Source organism: Brachyistius frenatus, unplaced genomic scaffold, assembly GCF_029030835.1.
Source record: "Brachyistius frenatus isolate BFR_SWC_R1_liver_20210118 unplaced genomic scaffold, ASM2903083v1 Contig_45, whole genome shotgun sequence".
Taxonomy (NCBI): Eukaryota; Metazoa; Chordata; class Actinopteri; family Embiotocidae; genus Brachyistius; species Brachyistius frenatus.
In genome coordinates, this window is record NW_027210644.1 from 970,767 (window position 1) to 994,222 (window position 23,456).

The following is a 23,456-nucleotide window of genomic DNA, read 5'->3' on the forward strand; positions in this document are numbered from 1 at the left end:
GACTATAGCAGTTTGAGAAAAACCCTTTATACAGTAAAATCTCAAATGAATTGAGAAAATACTTGGTATATCAGTGAGGTCTAGAGGAGGGACATAAAAGGTATTATTTTGATCCAACTAGTGTCTTGTGTTTGTCAGGAAATTAAAATGCAGCAAAACCAACTTTTAATTACAATACAGCGCCTGTGAAATCATGCAAAGAAATTGAAGCTGCAACTGACTGCTTGACTACATGTTAAAATATTTTAACTGGGCAATAAATGCTGTGTGACCAATTCACAGTTCTTTGTGTCCATTATTATGACCACATCAGATCTCTATATGTTTGAGCACCAGCAGCACACATATACTATAATATCTTACTGTCCAACACATCCTGTTCCACTGTGACCTGCTATTTTGTCTACCAGACAACAAGAGGTTCCTTTGGAAGCTCAGTGTAAGCCAATCACTGTGATTGGTACAGGCCACAATGGGAAAACATGGCCAACACTCATCACAAATTTGCTCTTTCAACATCAAAATGTTCAATTCACTCAAACTATTTATAAAAAAAAAAAACCCACCAACTTATTGTCTGTCTTCAAACTGCAGGGGTCTTTTCTATACCGAAGAACTTTTCCAACTTCCAATTGTCCAATTTTGCAAACTGTTCAACTTGAGTGCAGTTAACAGTTAAAATCAACTGATCAATGACAAGGTCAATACACCTGATGGTCAGCTCATTAAGTTTACAGAGCTATTATTTGTTATTTTTATATCATCAGAATGGAGCACAGAAATGTCAGAGTTAGACAAGAGTGCTGTTTGCTGACAGTAGCAGCTATTTCAACGAGTCCTTATGGAAACAAAGTGTGCGTGCCACTAGCTGTTTTTCATTATCAGCACAAATATAGTTGAGACAGCACATTTGTTTCAAAGATTGTTATTTTGGTACTTCTGCACATTTGACAGTCAGAAAGACAGCAAGCAGAAAGAAAGAAAAAGATGTCTGATGAAGGGCCAAGTCTAGATTCAACCTTGAGATGATTTGGCTGCAACTGAGCTAACAACAGCCAAAGTGCAAAGTACATCCTTCATTTTGTAACAAATACTTTGTGGCGTTGCTCTTATTTTGGATTCTAATTATTATATGGCTGTTACAGTGAGTCATTCAGGTCCTAATCTGGATCCAGGACATCAGTCACATGTATAATCTTAAACCATTGAAGCAAAATGAGCATTTTTTTTTTTTTTTTTTTTGCATTTCCACAATTTACAAACATTATATTTTTTACCCATATCATAATGAGGAGTTTTCTTTAATTACCTCTCTCGAACCTGAAAGACCATGGTGCTTGGTTTTGTTATGTGTTTTTTTTTTAAAGGTAGTATGTTTTAGATGTTTCATTGAAAATTTGACAGCCGATCAGATACACCTCAGTAGGTTGAACTCTGGTTTTGGTCTTTTACCATCTCCTCTTCCTCTCTTTAGCTGCTAAATTCTCCAGTAAATAAGCAGTACATAATGGGGAAGTAGTCATTACTCAATATTACCCAGTATCAGTAAGGCTATCATTATTAAATTAGTAAGTAATCTGCAAATAATTAGTTTCTGTTATTTTGCACTTGTTGTTTGGATCGGAGTTAATCAAGAACGACTCTTAAAGAAAGTGGGAAGTATGATCAATTTATTAATAATTAAGAACTAATTATTATGTAATAAGTTAACAAATATAGAATCCCTGGTAACTAATAATTATTCACCATGTAGTCCTGGATTAGGAGTTATTAGGAAACTTAAAAAACACAACTATCACTCATCCTTTCTCAATTGTTGGTCAGTAAATATGCACATTTCTGTATACCACATTGTAAGGAGTTATAGATATATTGTTATTATTATATAAAATACAGCTGCTCAAAATTAACAGCCTGATATTTTGATTTAGAATCGTACAGAATCAGAACATGGCCTTCATATTGAAGAACACTTGACTGTGCTCCAACCAAGACTATCTTGGTTTTGAAGTTGTTCATTTCTATCTCCCTGAGTGTGCTTTAGAGATAACTTTATTTCCAGGAACAGTAGAAAGAAAAGGACCCTGCGACAGTGGATAAACCCTTACGGGTCATTACTTTGGTGGTAAGGGCCGAGACAGGTATGTAACACATACCAAAGCCTACAAAATCAGTTGTTGTGCGTCATTGGGGTGAACCCTACCTGCCTGGTTCGTTGTGATGTTGACCAAGGCATAAGGTGACACCTCATTGCTCAGGCGCGTCACTGCATTCATGGCCTGGATGCGGAAGGAGTAGTTGGTGTGGGCCACCAGGTTGAGCACTGTCACCCAAGGCTCTTTTAAACCGGTCTGGCGAGGGACAAATCGAACCGCCACCGTGCCCGAGCGCTCCACCATCCCTCCTCCACCGGCCCCAATGCTCGCTCCTCCGCCCACCTTCCCTCCACTGGCGCCTCCCGGGAAGGATGCACAGTCCTCACAGGGCCCTCCTTCCCCAGAACATTTCTGACACAACACGCTGTACTGCAGGTCGCTGCGACCCCCGGTATCCAGAGGTCGATCCCACTCCAAATTCACAGAGGTCCCATTGACTGAGGAGATGACGTTTACTGGAGCAGATGGAGGGCCTGGAGAAAAGAAGGCGCAGATTCACGTTCATTCAGAGGTTTGAGCATGTCTGAAAAAGTAAATTGAATTTTTAAGGCAGAGATAAGTTTGACACATTCCATAGTTACTGTGTGTTGTGCGAGTGTGATTGTGTGCACGTCTCAGCAATATTTGAATGCAGCCCTGTGGGATTGGGTGTTCTGATGTGCAGTGTGTTTGTGCTTACGGGAGCATGAGGCTGCTGGGGGGTCATCCGCCGCCCGATAGTAGTTGGAGTCGCAGGGGCAGGATAGGGCAGCTCTGGTCTCTGAGTGGCTGTGCTGAGGACATTTACCACACAGGCCATCGCCCGCCACTGGCTTATAGAATCCCACCTCACAGGCTGCAGAGAGAGAGGGAGAGAATAAATAGAGTAAATAGAGAGCTTGCAGGGAAGCTGCACTCCCATAATCACTCAGACCATGATACAATTCTGAGGAAGTGCAGCCAGAAAGGCATGAATCACACTCCTATAGCAAGCTATGCATATGACGCACAGCTTCAACTTTTTAAAAACTGTGTCATCTCCTCCAAAGCACACATTTTAAGACCCTCCCTCCCCCTCCATATCTATGTATAATTACAGGCCTTGTAACCGCAGAGACCGCAGAGCAGGGGAGATGAAAGTTATACTTCTTTCTGCTCAGATTTGGGCTGAAAAGGCGCTGCACTGTTGATACTCCCAGTGAGACCATCAGAATCCAGACCGTGTTTCAACCTCATTCAGCTCCTCTGATCCATATTCACTTTTAACTCTGCACTGATTAATAATAGAGGGGCTCTGATAAATATATTCTCTTTTCAGGCAGTTAATAGGCTTCTGCTATGGTAAATGGGGCAGGGGTAAACCTTGCATACACACAGCAAAGCAGCAGCAGACAACGGCGTGCTCGTGTTTGCTCTTCCTCACAGGGTAATTTATGCTTCCCCAGAATGCTGTGTGGTAGTTTACAGATGCAGCATTTGCCTATCCTTTCCTTGTAAAGTTTATAGAGTACCATCTGAGGTATTTTTAGATGTATTTAAAAAGAAATGAAACCTTCCAATGCTTGTACATGAAAAGTACACATGCAAATGTTCATCATGGAAGCACCTAAAAACACATGCAGATTCGCACTCAACCATTTGTTTAGATTTTAAATTATGATAATGTAGAGGTTTTTTTTGGAACAGTTTATTTCTAAAAATTTAGTGGAGCCAGCTGTAATCATCGCCCTCAGGAAGCAGCTTTTATTCATGAAAAATGTGACTATTTACAACATCAGTCAGTAAAGTGCAATGCCGTCCCTGAAAGATCTACTACTACTGAATGGAGGAGTTGCTACTTCCCTAACTGGCTTCCCACTTGCAAACATCAGCACTTGTTTTTTATGTCCAGGGGTACCACTGCCAGCAGGCAGACCCTGGTGTCTGTGGCAGCAGAACGTCAGCCCACAATATACTGACATTTAAAAATGAAATTTAAACGAGAATAAACAAGTAACTCAAACACTGTAGATGCATTATTTGCCTCCAAAATGAAAATACAAAAAATAATTCTGTGCAGAGAAACAAACCAAATTCTAAACAGAAAACATTCTGTTCTGCGTTGACAGATGCCAGAAAAAAGTATAGAAAGACTTCATAATTATCCCATTCTAATGGAATCAACTGTAGATTCAAATTCCGACACCAGATAGTGTCAACGTAGCAGAAGTGGTCAAAGGTTCACGCTACATCTGTAGCTTAACCACTGTAGCCCACAGCTAGTTTTTTTTTTTCTAAATTTCCACCTGAAAAAACATCCCCCAGTGAGTAACAGCTCCACAACCATAAGACCAAAATGAATAACCTTGGGCTCTATGGATAAAAAAAATGTGTACAATAATTTCCTCTGTCTGCTTCACAGAGCCAGAATGAAATCTTAAAAACTCCAGAGCAAAGTGGAAATATCAGCCTTACAATAATGAGTCAGTGGGCACTAATGTTATGGAACCTGTAATGACAGTCAACTAAATACTGAACAATGCTACCAGGTGGCCTCTCGTCCCGCAAGGAGCTTCCAAAAATGGTGCCGCTTTATCCTGAATCCCTGTTTGAACGCACAACGCATCACAATTCAAACAGTGTAAACTATTTTAAGATACAATACCATGGCAACACTAGTTCCTTGTAATAAGTGTATGCACATAGAAAAAACATAGTATCTTCCCTTATAGGGCACATACTTGTTCACATCACTATGTGCTCCACACTATTTTCACAATAGGAGCCCAATAAACAAAATACTTCCAAGTTTTAGACTGTTTTACTTAAAAGGGGGTGATGATTAGTTATTGACTGACTTTAAGCTATGATATGCATGCATGAGCAAACTCAGACATCACAAATAAATGAAACCAGTAATAATGGCAAAATACATGCAACACAAGACTGAAAGATGAACATGATCTTTTTTTTTTTTAAAGTCTTTTTTTTTTTATCTGGGTTGATAAGTGAGACTTTTACACAATAGTGCATGTATAATCTTTTGTTAGATAGCTTTGTTCATAATTCAGTCTCCTTTATTATTGATTCACCATTTAATGTGCCATAACGTGTTCCTTTCTGCATGTCCTTTCAGCTGATAATATGGGCTTCCATTTAGAGTGACATAAAACCGTGCAGAAGTAAAGAGAAAGAGAGAGGAGACAGAGAGAGCTGTTATGCTCCTTGTGTGTTTGTCATATGAATACTGTCAGTGTTGATGGAACCAAAAGCTGCATCAATTAGAGAACCTGATTGATCAATGTCACAAAAGAGCAACACAATATTTCTGTGAGAAACTCATGACAATTCAAAGCTGGAAAGCTACAGCTAAAAATGTCTCAAATGTTCCTTTTTCTGATTGACATAAGAGAGTAAGGAAGAGAGAAACAAAGCAAGCTTTTTCAAAATGTTCCCCCTTAAAATGTTTTGTTAATGAATCCTTTTAAGCATGTTGCATTTGATATGTGGTTTTGCTGTCAAACTCAAAAAACATAGTCAATTGACTCAGTATGGTAAAGTATTTTTCTATATATATCATTTTCAATGTGATTCAAAGTTATTACAACCATGTAAAAAATTATAAATATTTAAATTATATATATATTGTTGACACAATGAAAAACTTAAATAGCCAGCACACATGCTGAACAAAACTTGTTTCAGTGTGCTGACATGTTTGGGAACACAAACCAGAGATGTGAGCTCGAGCAGGGTGAGGCAGGTGGTCTGAGGTGAGGAGGAGCTGGAAGCAGCTTGCAGTTTGCAGAAAAGGATTCACCAGCTCAGCTTTGTTCCACTGTTTACTAGGGAACCCTGTGCTCAGACAAAAATGCCTGGATTGTGTTTACAGACATCAGGTTGACATGCCTAAAAATCTGGGGGGACCTGCAGTTTTTGCAGTGCACATTTCAGCAAAGACACATTTTACCTATTTTTTTTCACCTATTTTACCTATTGACTTTTTTCAAGTTCAGTCTGCCAATGAGTTGATTCTGAAGCCAGACTATGACACAGTCACAGGTATTCATCCTGGGATGTCAACATTGAGCAAGTCAGTGTGTAAGTAACTATCATTAAAGCTGCAATAGTCAATTTTTGGCCACTTGGAGGCACCACAACAAGCTGTAAACACAAGATCACCTCATGGAGTTGTTATGGTGATTATGTTATAGGCAAAAAGTCAAACTGACAATGCGCTAGTAGCAGCCTGTTGTAGCAGCTCAACATTTGTTCCCCCTAATTTCTTATTTTTTCCTGTTTAGTTTTTATACAGTTTTTATGGTGTAAATGAATCCTGTGTGGCTGGACCTTTTTCTCTTTATCTTACTGGCACTTTCAAGTCTTGTTGTGCTGGCTCACAAGGCTAACAGGAACAGCCGTACTGTTTACCTCTGTGACCAGTTAGCACCCGGAGAGAAACACCGAAATGCCCAATGAGTCAAAGAGGAGACGCCTTCTTGCTCAATGGCAAATAAACTTTCCTATGCTCAGTTGTCATGGGGAATGTGAGGTCCCCGGCAAATACGATGGACGAGCTTGGGGCACTGACAAGGATATAGTGGGAATATTGAGGATGTAATGTTGTAGGAGCATGGCTGCAGGAACGTATCCTGGACTCCAGTATCCACAGCTTTCACAGTGCACAGACTGACAGAGATTGCAGACAGAGCGGTAAGAGGAAAGAAGGCAGCAGTTAGGTTTCCAGTATTGGAAGCCGGGTGGAGTGTCCTCGGGTTCTCCTTCAGATCAGATTACATTTTAACTTTCTAAATGGACAATACACTTGCACAACAGAGTAGCTGCTCTCAGATTTGTAGATGAACACAGTACAGCGTGTATCACTACAGGTAAACAGACGGAGGACAATAGTGTTCTTCTCTTTCAGTTTCAGGGCCCCCAAAGGAGCGCAAAACTATTTCTATTTGCAATATTTATACCAGACTGTTTTCTCTTCCTCCTTTTTATCCCGTTAATCCCTCCATCCCTTGATGTTTTTTGTGAAGCCCCTGAGTTGAAAAGCAGGTCACGATAAACATCGGAACAGCTCGTTCATCAAGGAGAGAGGCGGCGAGCACTTTGAAGTCTCTGACAGATTCACTAGGAGTTTCACACACACACACACACACACACACACACACACACACACACACACACACACACACACACACACACACACACACACACACACACACACACACACACACAAAGGTTATGGTAATGAAAAACACACACAAACATACACATGGGGTGGTGTCTGATGGAGCCACAGTAACCCCACACAACATGAATTCATCAACACACAGGTGAATATGCAAAGGCAGAGAGAATTGGCGGATTGTGTCGAGACCAGCTGTGATAACCTTTCCTTTCACATCTGATGTGCTGCTCATTTGGTGCTATGTATGAGGGAGAAATTAAGATATAAATTGGAATTATAAAAAGCAATGTCATCATCAAAAAGTGATAAACAAACACACAAAACAAAAAACACAAAAAGAAGGTAATAAATGGGAAGCCTAATAACCAGTGGATTCTGGGCTGCTGCCCGGCTAGCAGAGCTTTACAGCAGGGTGTTTTTTTTTTTTTTTGCTCCTGATATTCCCAATATATTTTATACATTCTAGTTAAAAGCATTTTAAACAAAGACAAGTGGGATTAACGACCTCTAGCCAGATCTGTAGGCTTTTTGTCTGTGGGTCAGAACTACGAGGGAATCAGGTGGATTGCTTTATTGCACAAAGCAGCAAGTAAGCTCTTTTCTTCTGGCACAACGTTTCAATTGACTGCTTAGAATATCACGGCACTTTGTTCACTCTCACCAACAGCAATGTAACTTTCTCTGAATGCACGATGTTAAACGTTGGTCTTGCAAATCTGGACCGATCCGTTGCTTCAGCTGTCCACTGAGTGAGTTTCGAGTGACTTTGTATGTATTTCAGTGGCATTTTGCAGGTACAACTGGACAATGAAAACCGTGGTTGGTTGAAAACTACATTTGAACTAAACTGCTTTAAGTCCTTCCCAGACCTGCAGCAACTACTAGTAAATGTCAACATTTACTATGTCAACATAGTAAATGTTGACATAGTTAACATGTCCCTGAGACAATTTTTCAACTGATATGCTGGAACAAAAGTTCATGACATTTGTTATATTTCACAAGACATTGAATCCCACAGGTAAGGATATACTATGTGCTTGAAATATGGGCAGGGAAAGCAAAGGAAAGGAAAGGAGGAGGGAGGTGAGGTATGAGGAGACTCATCTGTTGGGTCACACTTCTTCAGGTTAAAAACTGTTTACAGAATATGTACTTTGGTAAAAGTGTGTGTCTGTGCATGTGTGTGAGAGAGCTCATGTGTGTCTGTTTACGTGTTGCCCAGTGTGTCAGTACCTGTCAGTGTAGTGCACTCGCTACAGGAGAATTTGCATTACAATGAATCTTAATAGCCGTGTGCAGCATTGTGTGCTGACCTTGATTTATTCCTCGTATAAGTGGGTAAATAAATACATTGCAAAAAAAGGGGGAGCTGGAGAAAGCACATCATCGTCCCATGCATGAGGAGACTGAGGGAGGAGCTGGGAGGAGCGGAGGTGAGCGGGAGTCTTAAGTGCAACCTGGGCGGGCTGCTGAAATCCAGTTTTCCCTTAAAACGTAAATATCTGTGGCAACAGTTAAAACATGTAAAGAAAAATGTTGACATTGCAGTTGTTGAGCCATGCTGTTTTGACTGAATTTATGATTACTTAATGTTTTTGTTTTGTTTTTGCTTTTTGTTTGGTCAGTTGTTTTTGCTTACCTGAAGGCGGACTTGTAAAAACAGTCTAAACAAATATTTTTTTTGCAGTGCATATTTCAAATGTTCTTAAATTGTACATATCGGTGCTTATCTAAAAAGTGTCTTGTTGTTTTGTATCCATCTAGTTAAGTTACTGTTGTTGGTGTTTCAGGCTAAGGAAGACCACTAAAATTGAGACAAGGGTCCAAGTCCGAGCAAATTCAAGCTCAGGAATGAGTGTAAAATGGGGATCAAGTCAGTGTCCGAACAGGTTTGACATTATGTCGGGTAGTTCTACTTTTGTTCTAAATAGTTGTGATCAAAAATGAATTGCTAAAATTGTAATTATGTTGAGAAAACACCGATTTCTATACATCTACACTGAAGATTCTTGGTTGTTGGCAACCACACAATGGAAAATAAGTAATACCTGCATGACCAACCCTATTGCCAAAATACAAGATTTAAAAGTGTTGTATAACATTTTAGTTTAAAACGTTCCAAAAATTCATTAAAATCAGAATTGTAAAGTAAAAGCTTCCATAAATATAAAAAGACATGGTTTAGAGTTAAACTAAAAGTTACATTAACTGATACGTTGACGACAAGACAAGTCAAAGTCCCACCCAACACCCTAAAGTCCATCCTGCCAGGCCACAAGTACAGAAAGGTCACACTATGTCCTGCAATGGCACTGATCAATGGCTTTGAATACTAAAAAAAATGAGGAGCAAGATTGTAAAAGATGGATAGAAATACAATGGATGCTTTCCTGAGATGATTGTGCAGAACAATCCCTGTAATATCAAAGAATTATTGCATTTCTATGTGTACATGGTAGTTAAGCAGCCTCTTCAGTCTCCTAAGAGAGCAGCCAGCAAAAGAAAAAGCAGAAGAACAGCAATAGGTGAGACAGCTGGCCAAAAAAGAGACAAATCCAAGTGAAAAAAAACACAAGATGGACAAGTTTGAGGTAAAAGAAATATGTTTCAAGACTAGACTACACTACAGAACTTTCTAGTTTTAACCAATTAATCCCCCCGCCCCCATGTGTGAACCTTAATAAAAAATAAAAAACATTTTAGCTAAAAAACAGTGAGTCTTAGAACAGCAACACATTATCTTGTATTGTTTAGGTGCAGATTATCAGTCAGTAAAACTAAAAATGGAGATGACAGATGGGAACTTTACTTTTAAACTTAATCCATCAACAATAGCAGATTTTAAAGCGCTACTTGCTCTTCAAGAAAATATTCAATCCTGATGTCCTAGACCTAGCACAACATCGACCTTGTAAAGGAAACAGGCCCACTCCAAAATCTAGTGACAAAGTTTGCCAAAGGCTCCTTAGCTGGTTCCCCAGGGATCACATGAAGCCACTAACGAGCTGCTGAAGCTGTCTGAGTGATGGATGAATGTGTCGGTGAGATCAGCTGTGGAAATGGGACACTCACCATCCACACTGTCCCTCCTGTTACAACGATAGTCCACATACAAACAGCTAGATAGCTGCTCTGCACCAACCCACTGTACATTTTAAATGAAGGCCTCACCTTCCAATTTGAAGGAAGCTTGATCTAATAGGCATTCATTTCCAGGTGCATGGAGATGGATGACCTTGGGGATAAAATGGATGGAGCTGGTTTAGATCCTTTAAGTAGGATAGATGGATGGGTTCAGCTCATTTGTGTTAAGGTCAAAGAAAAGCACATAATTTCCCTGCAATCTTTATTCACTGCAACTCTTCAAAGAGGAAAAACATTTTGAACAGTTCTTGCAAGTAACAGTCAGTTACGACTTCAGAAATAATACACAAGAGAGTACACACACAAAATGTATTCATATTGTGGGGCAATTTGCTTTCAAAATATAAAACTTTTTGTTATTGCCGGCCATTTCCATTTCTATGGCAATACAGGGGGTATTACTAACAACTGTAAAACAATCAGTCATGTCAGTATACTCTTATGTAGTGTAAGGAATTGTAGCCAGTGAGGAAATGTCCCTCCTGATCTACTGTAGGTTCAGGCAGGCCTTGGCACCTCCTACTTCCTGGATCACCCATTCGGCGGGGTATGAAAGCCATTTTATACCGTTAGCACTCGACTTATGTTTTAAAGCTACATAGTATAGTGTTTTTATTGTTGTAGTTTCTTCAAAATTTGATTTAATAAAGTGCCCTTAATTGCACTTATATTCTAAACATTGTTTAAATAAACTTTGTAATCTTGGGGGAATCCGTTGTCTCGTCTTGTTTTCCGTCACTTGTGGATCGGTGGTTAGTTTTATCCAAAGTCTAAAAAGAAATAACCTACCATGCAGTGGTAGTGGTCACACAATGTTTACTACTCCAGTGAGTTGGCCAACCCTTAGTAATACCAGAAATTATTTCTAGTCTGTTTCAAGGCTTCTTAAACTGAATAAATACAACACACAGAAACACAAAACTGGTTTGCTAGCTCAATCTTGTAAGTAAGATATCTGCTGAAAAAATAAGTTCATTAACACATGTATGTTTAAGATCGTCGTGCCGTGTAAACCACTCACCGGACAGCGATCATGTGAGCTGTCATGTGTTAAAAGACAGTAGAGCCAGACGCAGCTTGGATTTTAAGCGTGCGACTGCCTGGGGTGTTACGGTACGGTTGCTTGGAGCGACAAAAAAAACACAAAGAAAGACCAGATTTTGCTAAATGGGTCACATTTAATAGGCCTAGCAAGTAAAAACAAGCTTATATTGCATATAATATAAAATTCAATTCCAATTATATATTTGCCATGGAGATGTGTTGTCATACTGATTTGAGCACGTTTCAAATGTACTGTGCTGACCAATCAGATTTCTGGGTCGGAACTGCATATTGTATAATAAAGATTTACAATGAGATGATTCGAAACTTGCAACTTCTCGCAATTCTCTATGCTGCAATATTCTGAAACCTGTCGGTTTGCACCGAAGCAACTACACAAGATGGCGATACATCTCCACAGTAACGGCTCCCTGTACTTCTTTTTTAACTGTCAGTTTTTCAGGCTTCATCACAGCTGGATATAATTTGTTGCAATTTAAAACATGATGAGAGTAGTGATACTGAGATACTTGCAACAGTTGCATTTTTGCTCGTGATGAAATGGCAAAAACAAACAACAAAAGGAACCCGAGAGGGTAGAGAATGTTCAGCTGCCAATGGGTTCCTTATGATAATACTCAGGACTTGTAAAAAATTGTGCCATAACTTGAGACAGGAGATCTTTCCGGTTTTAAGCCTTGTGTCGTACAGACACAGCTGTTCCCCAAATCAAATGATAAATCGAGGTAATCCTCTCTTTCTTCTAAAACCATTTCAGTCAGCTGACAGTTTGTAACTGATGTGACCAGGTGACTTTGCTACAAGCTGATTGGCTGTTAAAAGAGGTGACATGCATTCTAATACTGTCCACTTGTGACTTGACAAGCTGAGGCGACTGCGTCAGCTGGATGGAGTCAAGCTGAGAAGGGCCAGTTCACACTGCTGTAACTTTTCCTGTAACATTCTAAAACAGTTTAGTCTCGTCACAAAAACCTTCAGTCCGAACTCAACTGTATGCTTTACTGTATCTGATAGAGGGGCATTTTTGATTGTAGAATATATGTTTACATGGGTGATGATGACAATAACACAAGACTTGACAAGAAATGAAGCTACAAAATCATGTTATGGGCAGATAATAATATACATATATATATATATATATATTTTTTTTTTAATAGTTATGAAACATGAGAAACACGTCACCAGACAAAGTTGCTAGTGAGACAAAACTAATAAAACCTAAAGCCTGGTGTTGAGGCAGTTGGCTGTCACTAACTGTTTCCTGTGCTACTTAAGCTCTACTTATCTTCTGCATCTCGTAAGAGTCAAATTATTAGATGGACAATATTTTATGTATTAGCAATCAGATCTAATTATCTGTCTAAAAATCAGTGTGTACTGTGGGAACAGGTTTCTGCGAATGTCAGCAAAATGTTCAACAAAAAAAGTTGCACATATGCGTGAAGAAAAGAAGGATACATTAGCTGGAAAGCTCAGCCATTGCTGCATTACCACTACTGCACTGTGTGTTTGAGAACTATCACCCATCTCTGCAGTTTCCCCTTCGTCCGCGGGCTGCAATAACATCTTTTAGCTTGTTGTTTGGTTTGTGGCCGTCAGCTTTTACTAGTTTGTTCACTCCCTCCCACCTCATTTTACTTTTATTAGTTAATTTACCCCTCACTACCTCATTTGAACTCATTTCAGCTGTACTTGGCAGCTGCAAAAGGTATCAAAGGACCCCTCCTAAACAACAGACAAACTTAGTGGCAAGTGTAAAAGATATTTTAGCAGCTAAAATGCCACAAATTTATCAAACACAACTGAAATGAGAGTAAATATTCAACTTTACATTTAATCACAACTCTATATAAAAGCTATTTTTGCTTTCTGTCAAGTAAATGTAGAAATAAGCAACTGTTTGTTAACATTTGTTATGTACTGGCCACATTAGTGGCCAAATGAGTTTGAATTTAAATGTTTCAACTGGCTAAATGCAGAAAAGAAATGTCTGTCTAGGAAGAAAAAGACCTCCCCTCCCCCCACAAAAAAAAAACCCCAGCGCAGTGAATAAAATAAGAGGTAGAAAAATGATCCCCTTTTGTTATTTATGCTTTGAGAATTAAGTCTAAGAGCAAATCTGTACACTGACAAAAATTATTTTCCCAAGGATTAACAGAATATTGTCTTCTACGTGCACACACATGTGAATGCTACGGGGTTTTTATGTATTTTTATACAGGCATTTGTGGGTAAATTGTATGGTATAACTGATTCCTATCTAGCTGTCAACTTTCCTGTCTTTTTGATTAACACTAATACAAGAGAAACCATGGCAAATTTCATGTATGGCGTCAATATATTTAGTCCATATACATTCCTGCCTCTCCTCGTCTGCCTGTTGGCCTCCCTGCTGGGTTCAAATCAGTTCCATCAATGAAGCCATCACAAAGGGAACATTACTGCAGTGTTTTCCTGTGGAAAAGGCCTGGTAATTACAAATCAAATGAGACAAATACATCCCCGTTAATGAGCGTTAAACGGATGTTAATTATCCGATTGAATGGCTGTCACCATTAAGCTGTGTCTGATGGAGGGAGTGGGAGGAGAGGAGGTGGGAGGGGTCGCGGGGAAGGGTAGCGCAAAAAAAAAAAAAAAAAAAGAAAGAAAGAGAGGCATTCTGAAAGGCATATTAGCAGCAGATTGAGAAGATCAGACAGTGTGAAGCGCGTGTGTCGGAAACGCAAGTGAGAGGGGAAAGGCGTGGGGAGAGGCAGCGGGAGAGAAGAGGGGAAGGAGGCTAAACTTTCCTCTTTTTCCGACATTACCAATTGCTGCGATGCATCCGAGGGGAAATTAATCAACTGTTTTTGATTATTTATATATTTGAAAAGGACAAAGTGTGCAGGAGGAGAGCTGAGCAGAGGCAGGAGTCACACTGAGCTAATGTGGTAACAGCCAGTCTACCAGGCAGCCCCAGTCATCACATATCCATCACAGTAGGATTAAAAAAAAAAAAAAAAAAAAAAAAATGTTCTCACACTTAACATTCAAAATGAGGTACAATTCCTCTGTGATTCATCAAGCAGCTCACATAATGAGGGGAGAGTCTCCATTTGGATCCGAAAATACAGACAGAACAACACAAGAACGGTGTTAGAATGAATGTCTGGGTGTGTTTGAACAGAAGTACAGTCAGTAATAAGTCCTCAAAGGATAATAGGAATTCCTGGCGTTATAGAAAGATCACCAAGCCAACATAAACAGAGGCAGGGAATATACTAAGAGCCGAGCTGGTTCAACCGTTCCACAGCACCTTGAACGCTCTACGTAACCTTTCATATCAGCAACTGTGAAATTCATGTATTCTAAATTCAACATGTTTTTCCCCGCTCCAGGTCTTTTGTTTGCTAAGGTCAAAAGGACAAATGGGTTTCACATTCTTGCATTTAAACAGGAGTGCTTCCTCACGAAATGTCTCACTGTGATTTTATCCAATATTGTTGGGTAAAATTTAACCCAAGCACTAATAGTAACAATATAGGAATATTTTATTTTGGTAAAACATGTGTAACTTCCGACATGTGACTTGGGTATGTCTTATTATCACTGCTTTGGATATAATACTGTAGTAATGTTTTCTGTTTAAAATTGCCATTGACAAGTCACAGTCAGATATCTGTGTCTGCATCCTGCTTATGCTATTTCTTTAGATGACATCAGTGTGACATAAATAAAAGAGAGCACAGCTGGTTCCTGTGCTGTTCAAAAGACATGGTTAACCAGTCATTAATACTTATCAAATGATCAAATGCTTCAAAATGCTGAAGAATATTACAAATAATGGAAGAAAGGATCTAAAGTAAGATCACAAGTTTGTAATAAAAAAAAGTTTCTAACATCAAACTGGATCGTCAAGTGTGCAAACTGTGTCCATATTGAATTTCTAAAAAAATAACTTGTAACTCTGTGAAATAGTTTTAAGAAAGGCCAAGGTAATTAGGTACTATGTATAAAGGGCATTAAATGTTAATTGCCTCCCCTGTGTTATATTTGAAGAAAGAAAATGTAAATTACATTATTATTTGGTAAGTTAAAAATAAGTCATAAACAGACAACTATTTATCAGAGTTTATTAGATATATTTGCTGGGTGATATTTTTTTCTTAAAAACTCAAAAAGTAACTTGTTCAAGAACAATTGAGCAACTAACATTTTCTCCATTTCCCAGAGATTAATTCATATTATTATGAATTTGTAAAACTGCACAGGCCTTCCTTGGAAAGATCCTTGTAATATATATTGATTTTGGGGAAAATGTTATAAAATATATAAAAGTCAAACAAATGGAATCTTTCAAGACAATTAGCTGGAGAATATAAATAAAGTAATGACCCAACTTTATTCGTCAAGTTTGAATGAGCAAAAGCAGACAAAGATGAAGTGTTTGACTTGGCTCGGAAATGAGGTGACTGCATAAGAGCTGACTCTGGCTTTCAATAAGAAATGACAGATCAATGACACAACATTAACTTTCAGCATTTTATAGTCTCAGCTTTATTTATTCAGTCAACTGGCGTTGATGGAGGAGTGAAATCCTTCTATTTGAAATGCCAACATCATTACAATTCATGCCACAAACACACACACACACATACATACATTCAACCATCCACATCCATACAAACTCCTCTCTCTCCGGTGGAGGCCTGAAAGAGGGAGAAATAAATGACAGCGCCCTGTGTGCACATCAGTTTAACTCGACAAGAAGTCAGGGCAGAAAATCATTTGAAGAAGTCCCGCAGTCCCCTCAGACGGAGGCTGCCAGCTTCTCAGTGATCTGCTATCATGTTGCCTGTCTCTTTACTGTCATCACTAATAGCTCTTAGACACTGGACTAGGACATGGGTGGCTACTGCAGGCCAAGGGTGGCACACACTCAATCAATAATTTACCCGGCAGCTCTCAGCCTTCTGTGTGTGTGTTTTCATTCCTGAATTAAGCATTCACATGGGCTGCATATAAGAGGATTTGTTTGCGAGAGTGTGTCTTTTGTGTTGCTGTTAATATGGGTTTGCAAGTGTCTGCATGAGTGTGTGTGCGTGTGTGTCAGCAAAGTTGCTTTGGGTACTGATGTGTAGCCCTCTGCACCTGCTGTGGAGATAGGGCTTCGGCCAATCACAACAAAGATTGGATGGAAGTTTGAGTGACACAACAGTGCTGTGTCTGGCTGAGATATGATTCATTCTGTTATCGCTTTCTCTCTCTCTCACACACTCACACACACACACACACACACACACACACACACACACACACACACACACACACACACACACACACACACACACACACACACACACACACACACACACACACACACACACACACACACACACACACACACACACACAGACTCTGCCATGGTGGCTTAACAGAATTAAAATGTTTAATAATGTCATCTCTTCATCCACTGTTTGAATTTTTCTCTCCGCCTTCCTTTCTTCCCCTTTTTTCTCTCCTATTCCTTTTTCTTTTTGCCTATTTCATTTCCCTATATTTTTTCTTACTCTTCACCCTTGGGTTTCCTTTCCTCCTCTCCTCTACTGTCATTTCCCCCTTCCTTTCCTTCTCTCCTCTCTTTCTTTCTTACCTCCTGATTTTTCCATTTCTCCGTTCCCCTTTACTCCATTCATCGTCTACTCTCTTCCTTTCCTTTCCTCTTCTTGTGTCCTCTTCCCTGTTCCTCTCTCCTCTTACCTTCCATTGTATCCATGTGTCCTATTTCTTTTCTCTATTATCCTCTCTCCCTGCACCTCTTTCTTTCCTGCTCTCTTAATTCCCCTTCTCCTCTCCTCTCCTTTTTCTTTACACTCCTCCCACCTTTGCTCTCCTCTCTTCTTTCCTCCTTTCTTCTCCTTTCTTTCCATCTCCTTTTTTTGTTTTTTTCCTTCTCCTCTCCTTTATCTGCTCCTTTCTTTCTCCACACTTAACAATCAAAATCCTCGTTCATCCAACGAGGACCAACCAGACACACACAAAAAGACTAATTAGTCTTGGCAACAACAAATCCCTCACCACTGACGTTCACACACTAACAAACATGGGCGCTGCTCACTCATTTAATGAGATACACAGATGTGGATACACAAACACATCTGTGCATTAACACACACACTCCCAGTGTCCTGTTTCCCAATCCACAGCATGCGCCTGCTGCAGCTGTGATAGCTGTTGTTCTGTGCTTTTTTTGTGTGTGTTTACCCACATTAGTGTAGTTGACGTCGCTCGATGGCAGTGATGCATTATGTGTGTTTGTGTGTACATGAACATGATGTTGTTGTTTTTTTCAGCTCTTGAGGAAAGGCTATGTCCATTTTTACACACGATCCACGGTGACACGCTTCATGTTAAATTACTTGATTTAAGGGTCATTTAACCTGTAAGTTGACATATCACAACCCATATAGCTGCCATCATGTTTGTGAACATTTCTTTTGTGCCTTTTTTTTTTTTTTTTTTTTCCATGTTGATAGCTAGCTAGCTAGTTTCATTGTACTGCTTATTTACTTCATAATACTTATTCTTTATCCCATGACAAAAATCTCCGATATTACTTTTTTTTTTCCAACAGGTGCAAATAGCTGGGCCGTATACCTAGTCCATTTAAATCACTTAGCAAATCAGAGATGTAGGTAGTAGTAAGTCAGGTATTGAGTTGCCGTCCAATTGCAACAGTGTTCCCTCATTTCAAAATGATCCTGTTGGCAAAGAAAGATGTAGCACAGACAGAAGACACCAGTTCAAGGTAATTACATGACAAATTGTTTTCTTTGGCCTTTACGGCAAATACTATTGTTTCCTAATAGATCAGTAGCAAAGGTGCTTTGGCCTAGTAATGGTCTACAGCATAGTGGATGGGAAGTACTGTTGTAAACCACTTTAATTAGAGATTTTAAATCCTAAACTGGATATTTACAATGGCCTATTTAGATTTTTTTTTTTTTTTTTTTTTTTTTTTTACGTTTCTCTTCCAAATAAATGTGGTTAATCTGGGAATTAGTTTAAACAATGTGTGATTGTGTTTTATGCCGCCGTATTCACAGACTTCAGCAATAAAGTTGCAGGGTTATTATGTCTGATATAAGTGAAGAGAAAAATCACTAAATTAAGATCCACATCACAAAAATAGTGAAAATGATTTTCCTCCTCAGAGTTCAACAGGACTTGATCCAAACCCCTGGTGGAATGGCATTCAACTATTGTGTGTGTGAGCTGGCTTCGCTTAGTGTAAAGTAAAATGTGTGCGTGAGTGGATGAGCATTCACTCAGGGCAGCTTTCCAGCCCCGAAGCTGTGAGTGTGGGTGTGTTTCTGGAGCCCCGGTGTCATTTGCCTCCAAACGGCAACAATGTTGTTGATCAGCAGTTGTTTACAAACCGCCGGGAGGATGGAACTAATTTGATCACTCTGTATTCCCCCGTCTCTCCCACTCTGGAGACCGTTTCAATTTGAGCTCCTTATACGTTCTCGATAGCAGGCCGCCACGACTTGATTCTGACAGCAATTATGAATATCGTGTTCCACTCAAGTGGTTGTGAGCCGGGGAATAATGAAGTTCTCACCACATCATCTGTTCCCAAATCACTTAACTGCATCTTCATTAGGAACTTTGCAGCCCGGAGGAAATCATAGTGGAACTCGGCTGGAAGACGTAGCAGCTCCGCAGTATATAGATAAAGCTGTCTGTAGTATTTTATGATGGTTTGCATGGTAGCCATTATTACTGTCTTTCCACCTAGGCTTGACCAATTTTCCATTACTTTTTTTTTTTTTTTTTTTTTTTTGGCTTACACATCATCTGACATTTACGTAACAACTCACCTGCTTTCAACTCTTACACTTAAACTGTAGTTCAACTACTTTCAGTGTTTATTTACTAGCATTTAAATTGCTATCTAGTCTGTGCATAGCTAAATAAAACATTGAAATGCTATCACCAATTGCACTTTAGCTGTAAAAAATGCCTTTGGAGAGTACTTCAGATCTTATCCACTTTCAACTGACACTCCCACTGTTCTCAGCGCTTATTCATTAAATGCCATTTCAACTACTTTCTTGGCTTTGACAATGATTCAACTGCTTTTAGTGTCTATATACAAACTGACAATTCAATTGTTTTCAAACTTGAAACTGTAATGTCAACAATTTTACCAATTTTACCAGTTAGCAGGTTACACTTTGAGTGGCATCACAACTTTTTTTAATACTAAGACTTCAACATTTTAACACTCTTTCGGCGGTTAAGTGCATGTCACTTACTTTCAGAGTGAAGTATTAGTGTATATATACAGTTCAACTGCTGACACCTGAAACTAAAATTAAAAAAAAGCTGCTTTAAGTTCTTCCACACTACATACCACATGCAAACAATACTCCTTCAATATAATTTTAACTGTTTATACTGTGTGCACGTCCAGTTTTTAGCAAGAGCAAACACCCTTAAATTAAAAAAAAAAAAAAATCATTATAGTTGTCTGGTTTATTTTATTTTCATTTTGGGTTTTTTTAATTAATGATTTGTCTATAAAAATACCAACCACAACTTCTAAAAGTTCAGGTGATGTCTGCAAATTGTTTATTTCTTCCTACTGACAGTCATATTTCAAAAATCATCGTTTATCAATCAGCAGTTGAATCATCAAATATTTTACACAAATAAAAACTGAAAACAGAAGTGAAATTCTACTGATATAGTTATTAAAGCTAATAACTTTAGTCTTGGATGACAAACTCATTTTTCACCAGTGGTTCTTGTTGCTGTTACAATAATGAAGACGTAATTATTTAAAAAAATTCCAGCAGACTTGTGACTGTTTTAATTGTGTTTTTTTTCCAATTCATATACATAACAATCTTGGTCTTAACATCATTATTAATATGTCATATTGCACTGGTTTAAAGCAATCGAATGACAGCAGTTTCCTCCTGTACATATAATGAGGGTGCTTCATCCTGTCAGAGACAGCCGTGCACAGCATTTTCTCTGGAGTTTCAATGACCTAAGTGTGTGTGTCTCTGTGTGTGGGTGGCTGTGTCCACCTCTGCAAATGCGAATCACATGTTGGAAGTGGAAAAAATACCAAACGTGAGTAAGAGTGACAGGAGAGAGGAGACAGGCGCTCACAGGCCATAGCAAGGACAAAGCCATAAGCTCCCCTCTGTGTGTGTGACAAAATAAATAAATGATAGAGGAATATTAAATCCTCCTTCTGGCCTGCTGCCGTCTTCCTCTGATTTTTCTCTGCGGTGCCACATCGACCGATAACAATCACATTATAAGGCGGCCTGTCACACCTTCTCTGATCTGACGCCTCCCTTCTCTCAACTTTGTTTCATAATCTCTGAGTCTTTAATAACCTCTTTGTACTTTTGATTCTTTTATTTCACCTTTTTTTTTTCTGCTCACCTTTCTTTTTTAAGAGCTCACAGGATGGCACACACTCAAACACACACACACACACACACACACACACACACACACACACACACACACACACACACACACACACACACACACACACACACACACACACACACACACACACACACACACACACACACACACACACACACACAATCTGAGTCTGGCACTGTCCTTCTTTATTTAAAGACGATTATCATCACTCAGTACACGTGTCACATATTCGCCTCCATGTTATTGTAAAAATGATCTTTGGTAAACACTTACAATTTTAGCTTTAAGCATGCAAAACCACAATTTTGTTTCTTGATCTAATACATAATAATCATTTAATACGATTCCCAGATATATACACTTTTCTTACTTTTCTTTTATATTAATAATAATTCATCTAAAAAGACCCCAAATTCTACACAGCAGAAGATAATCCTCCGAGATTCAAATGTTATCACAGTTGAAATAACCCTGCTTTTGTACTGCTGCCTCTGACAGACGTAGCAATTTGCTAAATGTGATTTGTTCTGGTTATGATTGTATTTTTACAAAGGGATCGAACTAATGTGAGTATGGAGAACTAACATTTTAAGTAAAACAAAATAAATCCAGAATTAAATAATTCGGAAGTGAATAAAAACAAAAACAAAAAACATTCGGGTTGTCAAAACAGACTAAATTAAATGAATATCTTGAATGTATTTCTACTTTTTCATACATCAATCTGTATTTGTGCCATTTCTATATTTCTGTCTTTATTTACTTAATTGTATTTATAAATTGATATCTGTATTCCAAAAAAAAAAAAAAAAAAAAAAATCCACTTTTTCAACTTGCATCTATTCTGAAACTATTTCAGAGTTTCTTCATGTATTTGTTTCTGTAATTGTGTTTGTATGTGTTTGTAACGTACAGAATTCCCAACTTCACCCAAAGCCATTGTATGTAATTAACAGACAGTTAGCTTATTGAAAATAAAAAAAATCTATATTACCATAATGGCAGACTTTTGCCGACCAACTTTTAAAGTTATACTGCAAGGTTTTCATTATTATTATTTAGTTTTTTTTAGTGAGGGTTATTTCCCTATCTTTTGCAGTATATATATTTTTGATGATGTAGTCATTGTAAACATTACTCTTCCAACTCGGGGAAAGGCAGAAATATGCCTGACTTAAAAAAAAGGTTTACACTGTATTTATTGTAAAGAGAAAGAAAGGGTTTGTGCAAGTAGTGCTGCTATTTTGTTATTTAATGTATAAATGTATGTACTTTTACGAACAAATAAAGGCCACACTAGTGTCAACAATGGCCATATTGAAAATATTTGTGCTTATAAATGATTATAGTTGGAATGTTTGGGTCAGTCTAAAGTGATATGTTAGTTTCAAATTTTATAATTAAAATAAAACAGATTGTAAGATTTGTTTACTAATATATTGGTTTTACTTTAATTATTAAATTAAAGTAAATTGTTGCTCATCTGTTTATATTCACTAATAAAATTTGACTTAATTTCACAATTTCAACAGGACTTTGTGTGGTCAATTTGGTTTAAGCACATCCTTTTGATCTCATGTAAACTAAATTATACAACCCCAAAAAACTATTTGTCAGCTACAACATTTTCTTTCAGCACTACAAAAAGGTTCGTTTTTTTAAATGAGTATTTAGTTCTGTATTTACTGCTTTGTAGAGCTTACCTCTCTGATTTCCTATCAAGGGCCTAAAGGTAAAGAAAAACATGTATAGTCACCCTCAACTTATACTTCTCTTTGATGTTTGAGCTTCAGCGAATAGGCTGACGTCTGTTCAGAGTTTGACACAATCATTAAACTTCAGCCACACACACATGCGAAGCAGTTTTGGAAAGACAAATAATGCATATTTCCAAACTTTATTTTGATAGGGTTTTTATTTTGCTTCGAATATTTTTATGATTTTTTTTTTTGGCATTGAAAATTACAGTAAAACGATAACATTGGAAAAAAATAATAGTTTAAATCAAAAGTGAATGCAAGTAGATCTAAAAAAAAAAAAAAAAAAAAAAGTAAAGGAGATAAGTAACCAAATCACTTAGGAAAATGAAGATAATAACATGAATTTATACAAAATAGGGGTGGGGGGAAATGAAGAGACAGAGATTGTTGAAAGTTGAAGAAAGCTATAATGCAAAGAATAAAATATATTATTGAACTTTCCAGACGATTTCTGCTTAGCCAGTTATTAATATTTGATTTTGTCAGAAATATTTAAGATTTAAAACCGACTTTTCAAGTGCTTTAACTTGTAATACACAAACCACATAGAATATTTCTGAAGCATGAAATGGTGGATATACAATTAGGGGTCACAGAATAGATACTGTTTATGTGTAACTCTGATTCTGTCTGATAACTATAACCACGTTAAAGCAATTTTTCAAAGGAAAACTACGTGCCAAATGTAGTTGTTTTACTCATTTTAGTTGC

At 38.2% G+C, this 23,456-nt stretch overlaps 1 protein-coding gene across 4 annotated transcripts in view; it reads right to left on the reverse strand.

The window, feature by feature from the left end:
* epha8 (eph receptor A8) overlaps positions 1-23,456 on the reverse strand; it is a 115,580-nt gene that overhangs the window by 29,380 nt on the left and 62,744 nt on the right. For all 4 annotated transcript variants that reach the window (XM_069703222.1, XM_069703221.1, XM_069703220.1 and 1 more), the window contains exons 7-8: positions 2,836-2,991; positions 2,204-2,629 (exon numbers count right to left, since the gene is read on the reverse strand). In XM_069703222.1, coding sequence (XP_069559323.1) covers positions 2,204-2,629; positions 2,836-2,991 — 582 coding nt within the window. The remainder of the gene's footprint in view (positions 1-2,203; positions 2,630-2,835; positions 2,992-23,456) is intronic.